The sequence below is a fragment of the Nuphar pumila genome, chromosome 11, assembly GCF_984573655.1.
Source record: "Nuphar pumila chromosome 11, dmNupPumi1.hap1.1, whole genome shotgun sequence".
In the NCBI taxonomy this organism is placed as follows: Eukaryota; Viridiplantae; Streptophyta; class Magnoliopsida; order Nymphaeales; family Nymphaeaceae; genus Nuphar; species Nuphar pumila.
Window position 1 is genome coordinate 104,873,455 of NC_143259.1, and position 17,028 is coordinate 104,890,482.

A 17,028-nucleotide genomic window follows, 5' to 3' on the forward strand; every position below is an offset into this window, starting at 1 on the left:
CATAGTTTGAATCATTGAGCTTGATGGGTTTTATAGTGACATTTCATTGTCATCTATTTTTACAAGGGCAAAAACAAAAAAAAAGAATAGAAAGAAGGAAAAAAAAGAAAGGAAAGAATAAGAGAAAAGGTGAACATCACGAGCACTCCACCACCAAGCAACCACCACCGATCAAGAGCACGTAGAATCCTTCACCAAGCAAGCACCATCAATCTATTACTTGAAACACAATCACGATCTTACTAGCACTTGAATAGGGATTGCAAGAGATCTTCAACACCTTCAAATTTGGAATGACATGCTTCCCAATGCACCAAAAACAACTTCAGCTTGATCACCAAGCTCTGATACCATGTAAGGGAATAAAAGTCTCCACAGATGTTCACCAATCTTCAAAGTGGACACACAAAGGAACTACAACAAAGTCCACTAAAATACTAAAGCGAACACACAAGGAACCACAATTAGGTTCACTCACAAACACCCACTAAAGGGTTAAGCACAAGAGATAAAAAATAAAATTTTATTGATTTCAATATATACAGGAAGCATACAAATGAGAGAGGGGTTCACCCTTATTTATATACAATAGAGGCTCTCCAAAAGAGATGTTGGGAGAGACCCCAACGGCCCTAAATAGAGCTGTTGGGTCCTCTCCAACTTCTCTTGACTTAGTCAACTTCTTGTTGACTTCAAAATAGAAAGAAAAGAAAAATAAACTAAAAACTAACCTATATATATACATATGTATGTACATATACATTGTATATATATTTACATTTTTAATAGTATGGCACTTCCAATTTCATCTCTTTGGCTGAAGAAAAAGAAACAAAAAGCATTGGCAGTGGCTGCTGCTAGTTCTTTGCTTCTGATGGGTAACATCAGGCTTTATATCTGATGATCTTCTTATATTAAAAGTGTAACTATAAGAAACTAAAGAAAGGTTAGGCAGTAGGATATAAAAAGGATGATGAATAATGTTGTATATCTTTCATCTAATTTAAAAGGATATTATGGTATACCATGGATAATAGATGGGATCTTGATTCCTTCATTGCTTGATACATCCTTTTAAGTGTCATTAGTTTGAAGTCTGATCCATAGATAATGCATCTCCAAGGTTTTTTTTTTTCTGTACTTGAAAAATGATGAGACTGGGTATAAATTGCTATAATGTTATCCCGAAAAGAGGTTCAATCAAGTGGATGTTTATGCTCCATAGTTCCATAAAGATGGAATGAAGTCACTATATTCTTATGCTGGATTTTTTTTGGTCAAAGGTCAACCTTCTTATGTAGCAGCATAGGGCATGTCTAGTGTAACAATCTGTAGTTTATGTCTGAATTAGTAGTACTAGCTCTTGTTTTGTTCTTGGATCAAAATTATTTCCATGAAAACTTTCTGCAGTTCTATTGCCATAAGAAAATTCCAGTTTCAGGCATGTACTTTGTGCGTTATTTTGGGAAAATGAAAACATACAAACACATGCATTCCTTCAAGATTGTGAGAATATCTTTTTACTTTTGTTGATATGATTGGATTGTTTTCAACAACTTATTGATTTAGTTTTTAATGACTGGATAAATGTGTTAATCTTTTTCATTTTAATATTTAATTTGCAAATTCCTTTAGATGGATTTGGAATTTAACATCATCTGTCTGATTGGATGATTTTTTATTGAGAACTTTCTATTTGGTGCTTGTTTTTTGGGTGTGGTGTGTGTTTCTAGTATTTTCTTTTCCAGGTAGTCTGGAACTAATTCCTGGTGTTTCATTCCAGGAAAGTTCTGCAGCTATTGAAAACCATTCTGAAAGTTGGAAACATGAGGCTCTGGGTTTCCAAAATCAGTGCCAAAACAATGCACCTTTATACTTTCAGAAACCTCTGGACTTGAATCAGATTCATTCTGACAGTCAAGATCAACATAAAATTACATCTCCAGCACCAAGCTCACACTATGCCCCGTCATATGAGATTGCTCAGAATTTCCATTCACCAATTCAAACAACTCCGGTATTGGATACACGGAGAGCAAGTAAACTTCAGATTCCTACAAATCCAAGAATCACTTCATCTTTTTCCTTAAGCATGCCAAGATCAGACAAAGAAACTGTGGCAGCAGAAACAACGTCAAAACCTGCTTATGTCGGTGTTTCATTGCCAAAGAGCAATAGTGGAGCACCATCACATGATGTGGCAGATGCAGTGTTGAAGGTCTGAATCAGATAAATATGCTTAATTTGATGTTTGCTTTTTCTCTATTGATAATCAGCCTTTGCTTGTAAAAAGATTGTGTACTGTTTTTTTCTTATTCAATGCTTTGGCAATTTGCTGTCTCATGTTTTTTTTTCCCACTTTGCCTTACACTGTAAATAGATTATTTCTTAACAAGTAGTGCCAAGTTTTGGAAGCTAACACTTCTGTTACCTTTCTGATCAACTTATGCTTTCATGCCTTTTTTGATAATTGCAATCTTCTATTGTCTTGATGCAGCCTGGAACATTTCCTCCTTCTCTCTTCTCATATGTTGAGAGGGTTTTGGCTCGTTGTAAGGATGATTCACAGAAAATGGCTAGCCAAGATATCATGAAGGAGGTAAGCAGATCATATTGAAAACATGTCCTGTTTGTCTGATATATGACAATGGTGGGGATGCTTGTATTTGATTGCACCCTGCAAGCTTGGTGTTGACCTAGCATTCCATATTTTGTTGTATTATTCACTTTTGTGTTCGAAATATTGTTTGAATAATACATTCTTATTGAAGTGTTTTCTCAGTTGTCTCTCTTATGTTTTAACTAATCCAACCTTACAAGTGTGACAGACATTTAAAGTGCATGTTTGGTTTTGTTGGCTAATTATTTGATGGGACCTCAATTTTATAGCTGTAGAGTAGAGTGTAGAATCTCTCAAAGAAAAATAGTCAACTTAGTTACCAATAAATAGTTTTTCAACCTCAAAAACTTGGTCAATTTAGCACCTTGATTTTCTGATTTGTCCAAGCCGGCGATTGAAAATCAAATGATGTTTCCGCATTGCATGTGCCTTCTTCTGTTCCTTTGTGATGATCACAAGAGCAAGCACCAGAAATGTGGTGATGGTTTTTTTTTTTGCATGTGCAGAAACAACTATTATCTACTAGTTGGCCACTTAAAAAAAACTTCCAATCTTTCCTGATTTTTAAAGCCTTTTTTCCTTGGGTTCTGTCCCTCTGGGTTAGCTATGCCACTGTGCCACATGTTATGGGCACTGTTAAAACATATGGTTACTATATATATATATGTATTTTCTTCATGTTCTTTGTAATGCCCACTAGGGGCAAATCAGTCTTTTCATTTGTAAATACGGATGTCCATTAGAGACCTTTTTTTTATTCTTATCATTTTTGTTTTTTGTTTTTTCTTTTATTTTTATTAAAGCATTTGAATGGGCCCTCATAAGAGCCCTTGGGATCCCCAACAACTCTATGGGAGCCCCTTTGCTTCCATTACTTGTATAAATAGGGGTTCTTGCCCCACTCATTTGTAATGCTCTTTGAAACATTTTCAATAAAGACTTTATATTTTTAAGCTCTCTCTCTCTCATATTGTGTGTGCTTATCACTTGGTTCCTTGTGGCTTATTGTATTTTTGCCCATTAGTGGCTTCTTGTTTGTATGCTTGTGCATCTCTTGTGGTCACGATGTGACAATATTCTTTGTACTAGTGTTTCATTACAGTATGAGAGCCCTTAGGTGTTTGAAAACTCTTGTGACTTCTTTCTTTTATATTTGAGTGTGTCTAAGCTTCACACTCTTCTTCTTCTTCAACTCTTCCGCAATGGCTGAGAAAGATGCAAAAATTGACCTCTTATTTAAATTAAATGGGTCCAACTATAGTATGTATGCGGCCGCTATGAAAAACAACCTCAAGGGCAAGAAACTTTGGGGATATGTATATGACATTGTTCTGGAATCACAATTAAAGCTCACCAAGAAGGAAGAAAATGAATAAAAAGCTTTAGGTGATGAAGAAAAAATCGAAGCTATTGAAGAATACCAATCCAAAGTTGAAGATTGCGAAAGTGAGCATGCCAAAATATTGGCATGATTCATGAATAATGTGAAGCTCAAAATTTGTGTTAATCTAGCCAAATTTAAGAAGGCAAATAAAGCATGGTTCTTTATGAAAGTTTTGCATACTGAAAAGTACCTTGCTAGGCATTTCTTTTTACAAGAAAAAGCAAGAGGAACCAAGCAAGGGGATATGAGCATTAGAGACTATTATAGTACTATATCTCCTCTATGGGATGAACCACGATGGGAAGGAATTGATACTGCCGTGAGGCAAGAGCAAATGGAGAAAGAAGTAATTTTTCAATTCATTCATGGGCTTCAACCCCGAATTTGAACAACTAAGAGGATCCCTTCTTCGTAGCGCATCTACTCCTCTTAGTGAAATTCTTGCCGATCTATGCCAAGAACAAACTCGCTTGGCTCTTAAAAAATGCATTGATGAGGTCCATGCAGGAAATAACATACAACAAACAACAACAACAACTATGCCTTCATCCCAAAACAATTGGGGTCAACCATATTGGTTCATATTCATAGGGTGTGACTAAGTTTTTATGCTGGCTGTCACTGGCCTACCGCAACCCTCCTCCTTTATCCGGGCTTGGGACCGACAGTGTATAACTAAACAGTTATACACAGGCGGAGTTAAACCGGGAAATAACATGTGGACATATAAACCTCCACCCTTTTGGAAAAATAATAATGGAGGAAGAAAAATGATTTGTTATCATTGTAATGAACCAGGACATCTTAAACCCAATTGTCCTAAGCTTAAAAAGAATGTAGCTTCCGTTGGACATAATCTAAGCAATTTAAGTAAAGAATCAAGAAGAGATGAAGACATAAAGGATTTCATTGCTCAACTTACGGAAACTTTCCAACAATTTATGAGAAACAATATTTCCATACCTTCCACCTCCAAGGCTGCAGTCTGATCGACTCCCGGTATGTCCTCTTGGATCTTTGATTCGGGTGCCTCCTTTCATATGACTCCAAATGCATCTCTTTTATCCAAACCAAGTCTTAACTCTTTTAAATCATTCGTTTCTACGATTGATGAAACATCTTTAGATGTTAAAGGAATGGAAAACCTTGAAAATTTTTTAAGTAAAGACCGAGAATTTTATGTTCCAAAAATTAGAATTATTTCAAAGCTTAACTTAAATCTTTTTTCTATTTCTCAAATAACCGATCTTGAATTTAGTGCCTCTTTTTCACCTACCAATTGTTATGTGTAGGATCTCTGATCCAGGAAGCGGATTGGAAAATGCCATAGAAGATGAGACCTATATTATATGGATTTTTTGTCATTACCAGCTAAATCATTTTGTAATCATGTCCAATCTAAAGATGCCACTTGGTACAAAAGGCTTGGTCATCCTAGTATCTCTAAGTTGTATCTTTTTCCTTTTTTGAAAAAAATTTGTAATAAAAAAAGACTTTACATGCAATAATTGTATTCTTGGAAAAATGCATTCCCTTCCTTATCAACATAGCAACTTTATTTTTAAGAGACCATTTGAATTAGTGCATTCGAATGTATGGGGACCAACACCCGTTATGTCTAAAGGAGAATATTCATATTATGTTGTCTTTATTGATGATTTCACTAGATACATTTGGGTTTACTTTATTAAAAACAAATCCAATGTTTTTCCATTTTTAAAGAATTTCATATCTTATTCAAAATCAATTTCAAAATATTATAGCAATTTTTAGATCCGAATGCATGTGAAATGAATTTTAAAACTACCTTAAATAAAAAGGCGTTATTCATCAAAGATCTTGTCATAAAACTCCCAATGAGAATCCCAATGATATTCATGTATATACTCGGCGTGATGGAAATGAGCATCAAAATGGTCTTGACATATATTCACAAAATCTCCCTTTAAATGACCAAGTTGAGGAACTCCTACTTCAATGATCCTCTAGAAACATTAGGCCTCAAAAATTTGTGTCATATGACTCCTTTCCCCCAAATTATAGAGCTTGTCTAATGATGATCCATTCACATCATGAGCCTACAAACTTTAAAGAAGCTAAGCAATATTCACATTGGGTAGATGCTATGCACCTAGAATTAGAAGCGCTCAACAAAGCTAACACTTGAAAAATCGTAAGTATCTCTTTGGGTAAGAAGGCTATTGGTTGTAGGTGGGTTTATAAAGTAAAAACTAAAAGTGATGGGTCATTAGAAAGATATAAAGCTATGTTAGTTACTAAGGGGATATGTTCAAAAATATGAAATTCATTAAGAAGAAACATTTGCACCGGATAACTAGTGTAAAAACTCTAATAGCCTTAGCATCTATCAAACAATGACCTATTTATCAATTAGATGTCAAGAAGGCCTTTTTAAACTGGGATCTTTGCGAAGAAGTATATATGGATCCTTCGTCGGGTCTTGAAATAGAAAACAAAAAAACTTTTAAGCTTCAAAAGCTTGGTATGACCGTTTCAGTAAAGTTCTTGATAATGAATTTACTTCTTGTTATACTGACACTGCTCTTTTTGTTAAGAATGCAGATGACCACATAACTATTTTACTATTGTATGTTGATGATATGATCATTACTGGGAATGATAAAAGGGGCATTAAATATATTAAAAATATTCTTAAAAGTAATTTTGATATGGCTGACCTTGGATTTCTATAGTATTTTTTGGGCATTGAAGTTGCATAGCCTCTTTCTCAAATGAAGTTTGCATAAGATATTATTGCTAGATCTGGATTAACTGACGAAAAGAAGGTGGGGACTTGATAAGTGATAAATGCTAAGATTAGAGCCAATGATGGACCTCTTTTAGAAGACCCCACTCCTTATCGTGGACATCTAAGATATTTGTGTATTACCAGTTCAGACATTGCTCATATTGTACACAGTGTCAATCAGTTTCAGAATGCTCCTACTACCATTCACATGGCAGCTATCTTTCGAATTATTAGATATCTGAAGGAAACCGTGACAAAAGGGCTATTTTTATTTTCTTCATATGCAACTTTAATTGCTTATACTGACTCTGATTGGGGTGGAAACCCCAATCATTGTATTTTTACCACAGGTTATTGTGTTTTCTTTAGAGAATTATTAATTTCTTGAAGATGTAAAAAACAACAAAATGTGTCTCTATCTTCCAAAGAAGCCGAATACAGGGCCATGACCACCACCACAATTGAACTTGTTTGGTTAAAAAGTCTTCTAAAAGATATGAGAGTCATCAAGTTATATTGTCACAATAAAAATGCCATCTACATTGCCATTAATCATACATTCCATGAACGAACAAAGCTCATTCAAATGGACTGTCATTATGTTCCGGATGAATTCTTATGAAGCACTATTGAACTTCCATATGTTACCTCAGAATAACAGTTTGTAGATTTCTTCACCAAAGCTTTACCATCCCCTAGGTTGTCCTTTCTTCTAAGCAAACTTTTTGGTGATCTCACTGTCAGTTTGAAGGGGAGGTATTAAAACATATGATTACTATGTGTATTTTCTTCATGTTCTTTGTAATGCCCACTAAGGGCAAGTCAGTTTTTTCACTTGTAAATACACATTTCCATTAGGGACCTTTTTTTTATTCTTATAACTTTTTTTTTTGTTTTTTTTTTCTTTTATTTTTATTAAGTCGTTTGAATGGGCCCTCATAAGAGCCGTTGGGATCCTCCCCAATGGTCGGAGGGCTCCCAACGACTCTATGGGATCCCCTTTGCTTCCATTACTTGTATAAATAGGGGTTCTTGCCCCTCTCATTTGTAATGCTCTTAGAAGCATTTTCAATAAAGACTTTACATTTTTAAGCTCTCTCTCGTATTGTGTGTGCTTATCACTTGGACCCTTGTGGCTTATTTTATTTTTGCCCATTAGTGGCTTCTTGTTTGTTTGCTTGTGCATCTCTTGTAGTCACATTGTGACATTATTCTTTGCACTAATGTTTCATTACAGTTGTATGGTGGCGTAATACAGGCACAACTGCTATGACAACCTGTTTTTCAAAAGGAGGGTGATAGGATGTGGTTGAAATTGTGTACACCACACACACACACACACACAATAAGCGTATTATATATCATAAATAGTGTGCTTCACTTAAATGTTAAGCTGATAACAGTATACAATCTATCCTATGTACTGTGGTATGTTTATATGTGGAGCACCAAAGAATCTCCTTGCACCATCTTCCAGGAATACCAATGTTGATATGGTATGTAGGACATTTTGAAGTAGCCATGTTTCATACCTGCTTCGATCATTTTTTTTCATGTTTAAGAATTGAGTAATAGCTACTGTTATATGTGTTCATCATGTATTTCTTTGTATATTGGTTCCATCTTTTCTAATGTTCTATGCCTGTTAGTCATGTTTTTCCAAAATTTGATATTCAAGTGCTGTGAATGGGGCATTTTGAACGTACTTTTACTTCCATTTGTAGTTTCTTTTGGTTTATTCCTGGCTAGAACTTTTTATTATTTTGGTCTTTTCTTGGGTAGGTTGAAATGTGATGTTTTAGTGCTAATGGTCTTAGAGTTCCTTTTTTTTTAATTAACTTCTTGATTGCTTCAGATGTTCACAAAAGCTTCAGCTGATGGAACTCTTTTTACAAAGAACTGGGACATCGAACCACTTTTTGCTTTACCAGATATAGCAAAAGCTGCAGAAAATGAGTAAGCAAAGATTTCCCTAATATTTTTATATCATATCTCAGGAATTACTTTATTTTGATTCAGAACAAAGCCAATAGCTTCTACAGCCCTTGCCTCTGATTTGTTTGTTTTCTACAGTTTGGGGTTGATAATTATTTTGATGATTTTTATTTTTCTAGAATTGGATCTTATAATGAGCATGATATTTATGATAGCTCTTGATTGTAAACCTATGCTTCCTGGAATTGATTGGTTTGAAAAAAGTATAAAAAACACAATGTCTGCAAATGTGGAGGAATCTCCAACATTGTAGGCATATTCACTTCCTATTGTTGGGTGCTTTAAACTTTGAAATTAGTTGTGTTAGTTTGATCTAAGCACTCAAAGGTGCTAGGTGTGAATGCCTTCTCACATGTGCATATCTTTGTTTTTCCATGAGGAATTGCAGTCCTCACATCAAGTCGACATGTCATCAACCAATGTCTTGGTATAAATTTTTTATTTTTTGTTTTGTTTGTGAAATTGGTAGTTCCCTCACCTCATTTTCTATATGTATTCTTTTGCAGCCAGCCTATCTTTCTTTCTTTCTAAGTGACATCCACCTTTAACCTGTGGGCACCCATTTGCTGTCTCAATCATTTTTGTAATATTGCCTGTGTATCTCCTTATTCCACTTTTGGTTCTTTTAGGTTCCATGTCACTGGATTTCTATAATATTCTGAGTTTCTTTGAAGAATAACTGACTCATAGCTTATAGTACACAAGTTCTCTAGACTTGTTGACTAACATGAGTTATCTTTTGAGTGATAAAGTAGTTAGCCCAGAGTTATTGAAAGCTTCTTAGGTAGGTGGGAAGCGTGTTTCCTAGAAACTCGCTTCAAAAGTGCAATACTCCTTGCTTTTTCCATGCTTCCTGCACATTTCATCCATGCTTCCTATATGCTTCTATCATGTTTCTTTTCACATTTTCCACGTGTTTTCTCTCTCACTTCCACTCACTTCCCATGCTATGTCACATGGGTGCGGGTGCGGGTGCGGGGATTCGGCACTTCCAAAAAACCCGGGTGCGGGGGTGCGGCCGGGGCAGAACGTCGACGCGGGTCGGGGGTCCAATTTTTTTTGCTGGTGTGTTTGTTTGAAGACTCGTTACCCACGTTCTGCTTGTTGTGTACTTTAAGGCAACAAGACAAAATTGATGAAACGAAAGGATTGGCAATCTGATCGACCCAGCCTGCTGCGTTCTGCTGACTGTCATGATTCAATCATGTATGAAACTCCTTGGTCTTCACGAAAAAAAATATAAGCGCAAGGTTTGATGTGGTTTGTTGGAGAGAGAGTCTTCATGAGGACTACGACTCCACTGCCACGCAATAGGATTCTTCAAATTTCATTTTATATACAGCTGCACGACAGCTAAAAGAAATTTATTGGATTGAACATGTGAAAAAGAGAGGTCTACACAAGGCTACAGCTAGAGCACCCATCTCGTCAGGAAAACAATGAATACTAATAGCTAGCAAGGCTACCACCATCATTATCATTTATTATGAAGAGAGAAAATCCTTTACGAAAAAGAAGGATCTGGATTGAAAAGGCTCTTCAATTTTAGATGGTTTTAAAAGTGCCCCTTTATAAAACAAGAGCAGCAGCAAGCAGCTGTCGGTAGAATTTTTTTTTAAATTCCGCAGCCCATTTCATAGGGATCTTTTTTTTAAAAGATGGACCGAAATGATCCTGGGTGCGGCCAACGCACCCAGGATCGGGTTGACCGCACCCGGTGCCGCTCCCGCACCCGCGTCGAGTCGCGTCGACGCGGGTGCGACACCCTGCTAGCCGAATCCCTGTGACATAGTTCCCATGTGTTTTCTCTAAATTGGTAGCCATCATTGTTAAATTTTAATAAAAAATAATTCTTACACTAAAAAACTGAAATATAAGAATTAGTCATTTTTTATTTTGGTTTTTATTGGCTTCCTAGTTGATTCCTATTCAGTTCCCATATTGCTTCCTTTTGTATTCCTCTTTCGCTTTCAAATTGATTCCTCACTTCTCGCTTCTTATAATTTTTTAAAATGCCTTGCTTCTCGCTTCTACTTCCCGTATTGTTTCCCCCTTTCGCTTCCTTGCCTGTCAAGCTTGTGTTAGTCACATCTTGAGTCACCTTGCAAGCTTTTGTATTTCCTGTCACAAGTCACAACCTTTCTCCAAGTCCTCATGTGTCTCCTTTTTCTCTTTCCTTCTATGTGTCATGGTAACTTTTCTCACTGGTGCTGTGACTGGTTTTCTGTGACACATCCAGACCATCTCAAATGGCAGGCTTATTTTTTTCTGTTGATGGACAATGTTCCTGATTTATCTTGGGACACATCTTCATCTCCAGCTGTCGGCGCCCTTTTATCCAAGCTTGGGGTTGGCATTACTGGAGCAAAAACCCCCACCAATGGTGGAGTTACTAGTCTCTTACACATAATGTTCATATCACTTGTAAGTACACTCTAAGCACATAATATGTCTTTATCTATGTCACAGGGATTCGGCTAGCAGGGTGCCGCACCCGCGTCGACGCGACTCGACGCGGGTGCGGGTGCGGTACCGGGTGCGGTCAACCCGATCCTGGGTGCGTTGACCGCACCCAGGATCATTTAAGTCCAATTTTTTTTTTTGGATTTTTTTTAAAAAAAAAATTTGGCCTATGCTGCGATTTTTTTTTAAAAAAAAAAATCTGTTGACAGCAGCTGTCAGCTGCTCGATTCTTTTTTTAAAAAGCAGCTCTGTCAGCAGCTGACAGACAGCTGCTGACAGCAGCAGCTGTCAGCTGCTCGATTTTTTTTTTAAAAAAGCAGCAGACAACTGCTTTTTTTAAAAAAAATTGATTCGTAAGGGAGGGGAACCCCGACCCCCTATATATATATTGACATTTTTGCCCCTGCCGCACCCCCGCACCCGGGTTTTTTGGAAGTGCCGAATCCCCGCACCCGCACCCGCGCCCGCACCCGCACCCGCACCCATGTGACATAGGTCTTTATTATTTTGCTAATGTTAATCACTGATTTGAAGTTGCTTTGACATGGCTAACAATTCTTTGGAATGCTTCATGTACATCCTGAGATCCTGATGAGTTTTTTGATTTAAATAGTTTGACATCTCTTGACAAAGTAAATACTGTTAAAATGTAATATATATATATACTTATGTAATTTTATTTTTATTTTTCTGTATTTTTTGCTATTTTCTTTTTAGCTTTTTGAGAGTCTAGTTCTAATAGCACTAGACTTACATTATTAGTTAAGTTCCACTTGGAACTTAACTAATTATGTAACCGTTGGACTAGTCCAACATGGTTACATTTATAACCGTTGGACTAGTCCAACGGTTACAAGGAGAGCTCCTTAAGAGCTCTCTTCTCCCACTTGTATATAAAGGGGTGCATCCACTCTTGTATTTTATGTGTTTCATATCAATAAAGAATATTTTTTATTTCTTCTTTTGTTTTCCATTGTACCCTTTTTAAGGGTTATGCTTTAGTGTCTTTTTAGACACCTTGTGCGGATCTAAGTTCGTGTTTGGAAGATCCTCATTTCATTTCATGGTATCAGAGCGAGGTTCATCCTACATCATGAAGATTTCTTGCTTTGTTTTCCGTGCCAAGCTTGCAAAGGTGTTTTATCACCTTGGTTGGGGTTTTTGAAGCCTCTTTTGAAGGAAGGAGAGAAAAGAAAGGACCGTAGCATCAAAATATTGTGTTTTTCTCTTACCATCTCTTTCTCTTCTTTTATTTCTTTTTCTTCTTGTTTTATCACCTTTGTAAAAGATGGATGATCAAGATAAAATCGTCATCATACCCATGAAGCTAAACCACACAAATTATGTAATGTGGGCTTCAATAATGAAGCACCACATATGGGGAAAAGGGTTGTGGGGCATAGTAGATGTTTCCGATTCGGAACCTAAACTTGTTCTCACCAAAATAGCAGGTGATAAAGAAGTTCCCTTGACCGAAGGAGACAAAAGCAAAGCCTTAGCCAACTATGAAAAGAGATGGAAAGAATGGAGAATAGGGCACGCTAAAATTATGTCATGGCTAATCAATAGCGTTGACATAAAGAAATATTTTAGTCTTGCCAAGTTTAAGCATGCCGATAAGGCATGGGAATATCTCAAAAATATGTATTTCCTAAAAGATATTGCACATGTGTGCAATCTTCAAGAAAGGGTTAGATCAATGACCCAAGGTGACAAAACTATACAAGAATACTATAATGAATTATCCGAACTTTGGAGTGAATTGGATATTTTGGAGCCAAAATGGCGTTGTCCGGAAGATATTGAGCTCTGACAAAAACAACTTGATATGGAGCATTTTTATCAATTTGTAAACGGTTTAAGACCGGAATTCGAGTCAACGAAATCGGCTCTTCTTCATCAAGGAAAAGTTTCCTCTATTGTCGACACTATAGAGGAATTAACTATGGAGGAAAACAAAATCAAGAAATATACTCCAAAGGCTGAAGATGATTTTGTTCTTGCTGTATCCAGAGCATAGAATCATGTACGATCATATAGACCACCCCATTTTAACCACCAAGGTGGTGATTATGATAAGAAAAAGGTTATCTGCTATCATTGTCATGAACCGAGACACTACAGGCCTTAGTGTCCTAAGCTTAAGGAGCCTCGAGAAAAGAGAGTTGTGATTGTTGGATCGGAACCCAAAGATCAAGATGCACCAGTCTCTATGGCCCAGCTAATGAAGATTCTCCAACCTCTCATCAAAGGAGCTTCCTCCTCATCAGAAGCTTTGACTGGGGCAACTGCTTCATCTTTTTTCGATCCAGGTAACTTTCCTTAGCTTCTTGACTCTGGTGCTTCATTTCATATGACCCCAAATGATAAAAGTTTATCCGAATGTGTTAAAAATAAAACAAGTGTGTCAAAAGTTTTTACAGCGGATGAAACTTCTCTTGAAATAAAAGGAATAAGAAATTTTGAAAAAATCCATAAAACTGAGAATTTGTTTGTTCCAGAAGTAAGATTTATTTCCAAACTAAATTTAAATCTATTATCCGTTTCTCAAATATTCGACCGTGGTTGTAATATTTTTTTCTTCTTCTTATGGTTGTTGGATACATGATCGCCAGTCAAGAAAGCTGATTGGGGAAGGCCCATGGATTTTTTGGAAATGCCAAAGAAAGCTTTTTGTTACAACATTCAGAAAAATGAGTTAGAGTTGTGGCACAAAAGACTCGGTCATCCTCATATAGCCAAAATTCAACATTTTCCAAATCTAGGAAAATTTTGTAATTCTGAAACGTTTATTTGTAAAGATTGTATTCTTGGCAAAATGAAAAGATTACCATTTCAGAATAGAACTTTTGTCTCTTCAAGACCACTTGAATTAGTTCACTTGGATGTTTGGGGTCATGCACAAATAATTTCTAAAGGAGGATTTGCTTATTATGTTATCTTTGTCGATGATTATTTCAGACATATATGAATTTACTTTCTAAAACATAAGTCTGAAGTATTTTCATACTTTTAAATATTTCATAATATGGTTAAAAACAAGTTTCAAAATGAAATTTTCATCTTTCGCACAGATTCAGGGGGAGATTTTTTGTCCACAGATTTTAAAAATTACCTTAACTTGCGTGACATCACACATTAAAGGTCTTGTCCATATACACCCAAACAAAATGGGCTAGCAGAACGAAAATATCGTCATATTATGGAAACCACTGGGACTCTATTAATAGCAAATCAAGTCCTAAAAGATCTTTTGGGCAGAAGCTGCCTTGAATGCCACCTATCTGATTAATTGAATGCCTTCTTCTTCTTTGCAAAATATAACACCAATCAAAAAACTTGTGAACCTTTCTCCATATTACTCTAGACCGAGAGTATTTGGATGCAAATATTCCATATTTATGGACAAAAATGATAAACTTTCTTCCCGTGCGATTCCTTGTGCTTTTTTAGGGTATGTTGAAAATAAAAAAGGATATAGGTGTTTTGACTTCAAAAATAATAAGTTATATGTATCAAGAAATGTTTATTTTCTAGAAAAAGAGAGCTTCTTTGATTTTGAGAAACCAAAGGAAGTTACAGAGTACTCCTTTTTGTTAGATCTAACATCAAAATCTGATGAATATGATCCTGACTATAACTTTGATGATGATCAAGGTATTATTGACCTTGATTACAATGTTGACAATGAAGAAGTTCATAGAGATACTAGTATACAATATTCAAGACGACGAGAGCCTAATCTTCCATGTGCACTTGAAATATATTTTGAAATTTCAACCAGAAGGTCATCCCGAGTCTCAGGGCCTCCAGGAAAATTTGTGTTATACAAATCTTTCTCTCCCACATATAGGGCAGTTATTGCATTAATTCACTCATATGAAGAACCATCTTGATACTATCAAGCAAAGAATGATGTCAAATGGGTAGAAGTCATGAAAACTGAGTTAGATGCACTTGAAAAAGGCTTCTACATGGCCTATTAAAGACCTTCCACTTGGGAAGAAACCTATAGGATGTCGATGAGTTTACAAGATTAAAACTAGGAGTGATGGTACTCTTGAAAGATATAAAGCTCGTCTTGTGACCAAAGGTTATGCCCAAGAACATGACATTGACTACGAAGAAACCTTTGCCCCTATTGCTCGTATGACAACAGTCAGAACCTTAATTGCCTTAGCTTCCATCAAGAAATGGTCCATATTTCAGATGGACGTCAAAAATGCATTTTTAAATGGAAACCTAATTGAAGAAATTTACATGAAATCCCCTCCCGGTCTCAATATTCCTAAGGGTAAAGTCCTTCGCCTGAAAAAAACTCTTTATGGCCTTAAGCAAGCACCCAAAGTGTGGTATGACAGGTTTAGTCATGTTATGATTGATATTGGTTTTCACTTCTGCTTGACTGACACTGCTTTGTTTATTAAGAGTTCTGATGCAGCGATCATTGTGCTTCTTCTATATGTGAATGATATGATCATCACTGGAAGCGATAAACAGGGAGTTGAAAACATCAAAAACCTTCTTAAATCTCATTTTGAAATGACTAATTTAAGTTTATTAAGATATTTCTTAGGTATTGAAGTTGCTTACTTTTCTAGGGATTATCTATTATCTCAAACTAAATTTCCTTCTGATATTGTTTTAAAGTCTGGCATTATCGATGATAAGAAAGTAAATACTCCAGAAGTCCTCAATGTAAAAATGAGGATTGATGATGGAGAACACCTTGAAGACCCGACTCCTTACAGACAACTAGTCGGAGCTCTTTCCTATCTATCCATTACCAGACCCGACATAACACATGTTGTCCACACAACAAGCCAGTTTCAGCATGCTCCCACATCTGTTCATATGGGAGCAGTTTTGCGTATCATCAGATACCTCAAGTCCTCTCTTTTGAGAGGACTCTTTTTGTCTTCTACTTCTTCACTTGATTTAATTGCATACACTGATGCTGATTGGGGGAGGTGATCTCAACAACCGACACTCAACCACTGGTTTTTGTATCTTTTTAGGTGAATCTTTGATATTACGGAGATGCAAAAAGCAACAGATGGTCTCTCTCTCTCGTCTACAAAAGCCGAATATTGTGCTATGACAACCACGACCATGGAAGTAGTTTGACTCAGACGCCTGCTTGCTGATATGGGAGCATAAACAATACAAGCTTCATGTATCTGCTGCGACAACAAAAATGCGATCTACATTGCAATCAACAGAACATTTCATGAACGCACCAAGCACATTGAAATGGATTGTCACTACGTCAGAGAGGAATATTTACATAGGACAATTGATCTGTCATATGTTACCTCAAAATATCAGTTAGCAGACTTCTTTACAAAGCCTCTCGCTGCTTCGAGATTTCACTTTCTCTTAGACAAACTTTCGCTCATTGTACCGTAAGTTTGAGGGGTCGTGCTAAAATGTAATATATATATAATAATGTTCATATTATTATTATTATTGTATATATACTTATGTAATTTTATTTTTATTTTTTTGCTATTTTCTTTTTAGCTTTTTGAGAGTCTAATTCTAATAGAACTAGACTTACATTATTAGTTAAGTTCCACTTGGAACTTAACTAATAATGTAACCGTTGGACTAGTCCAACACGGTTACATTTATAACCGTTGGACTAGTCCAACGGTTACAAGGAGAGCTCCTTAAGAGCTCTCCTCTCCCACTTGTATATAAAGGGGTGCATCCCCTCTTGTATTTTATTCCAATGCTTCTTAAGCATTTGGTGTTTCATATCAATAAAGAATATTTTTTATTTCTTCTTTTGTT

The 17,028-nt window shown here is 36.2% G+C and overlaps 1 protein-coding gene across 5 annotated transcripts in view; it reads left to right on the forward strand.

The window, feature by feature from the left end:
- Positions 1 to 17,028, forward strand: part of LOC149822676 (SAC3 family protein A-like) — an 83,035-nt gene that overhangs the window by 25,086 nt on the left and 40,921 nt on the right. For all 5 annotated transcript variants that reach the window (XM_089979968.1, XM_089979970.1, XM_089979969.1 and 2 more), the window contains 3 exons: positions 1,784 to 2,218; positions 2,498 to 2,599; positions 8,630 to 8,730. In XM_089979968.1, the coding sequence (XP_089836094.1) occupies positions 1,784 to 2,218; positions 2,498 to 2,599; positions 8,630 to 8,730 (638 nt within the window). The remainder of the gene's footprint in view (positions 1 to 1,783; positions 2,219 to 2,497; positions 2,600 to 8,629; positions 8,731 to 17,028) is intronic.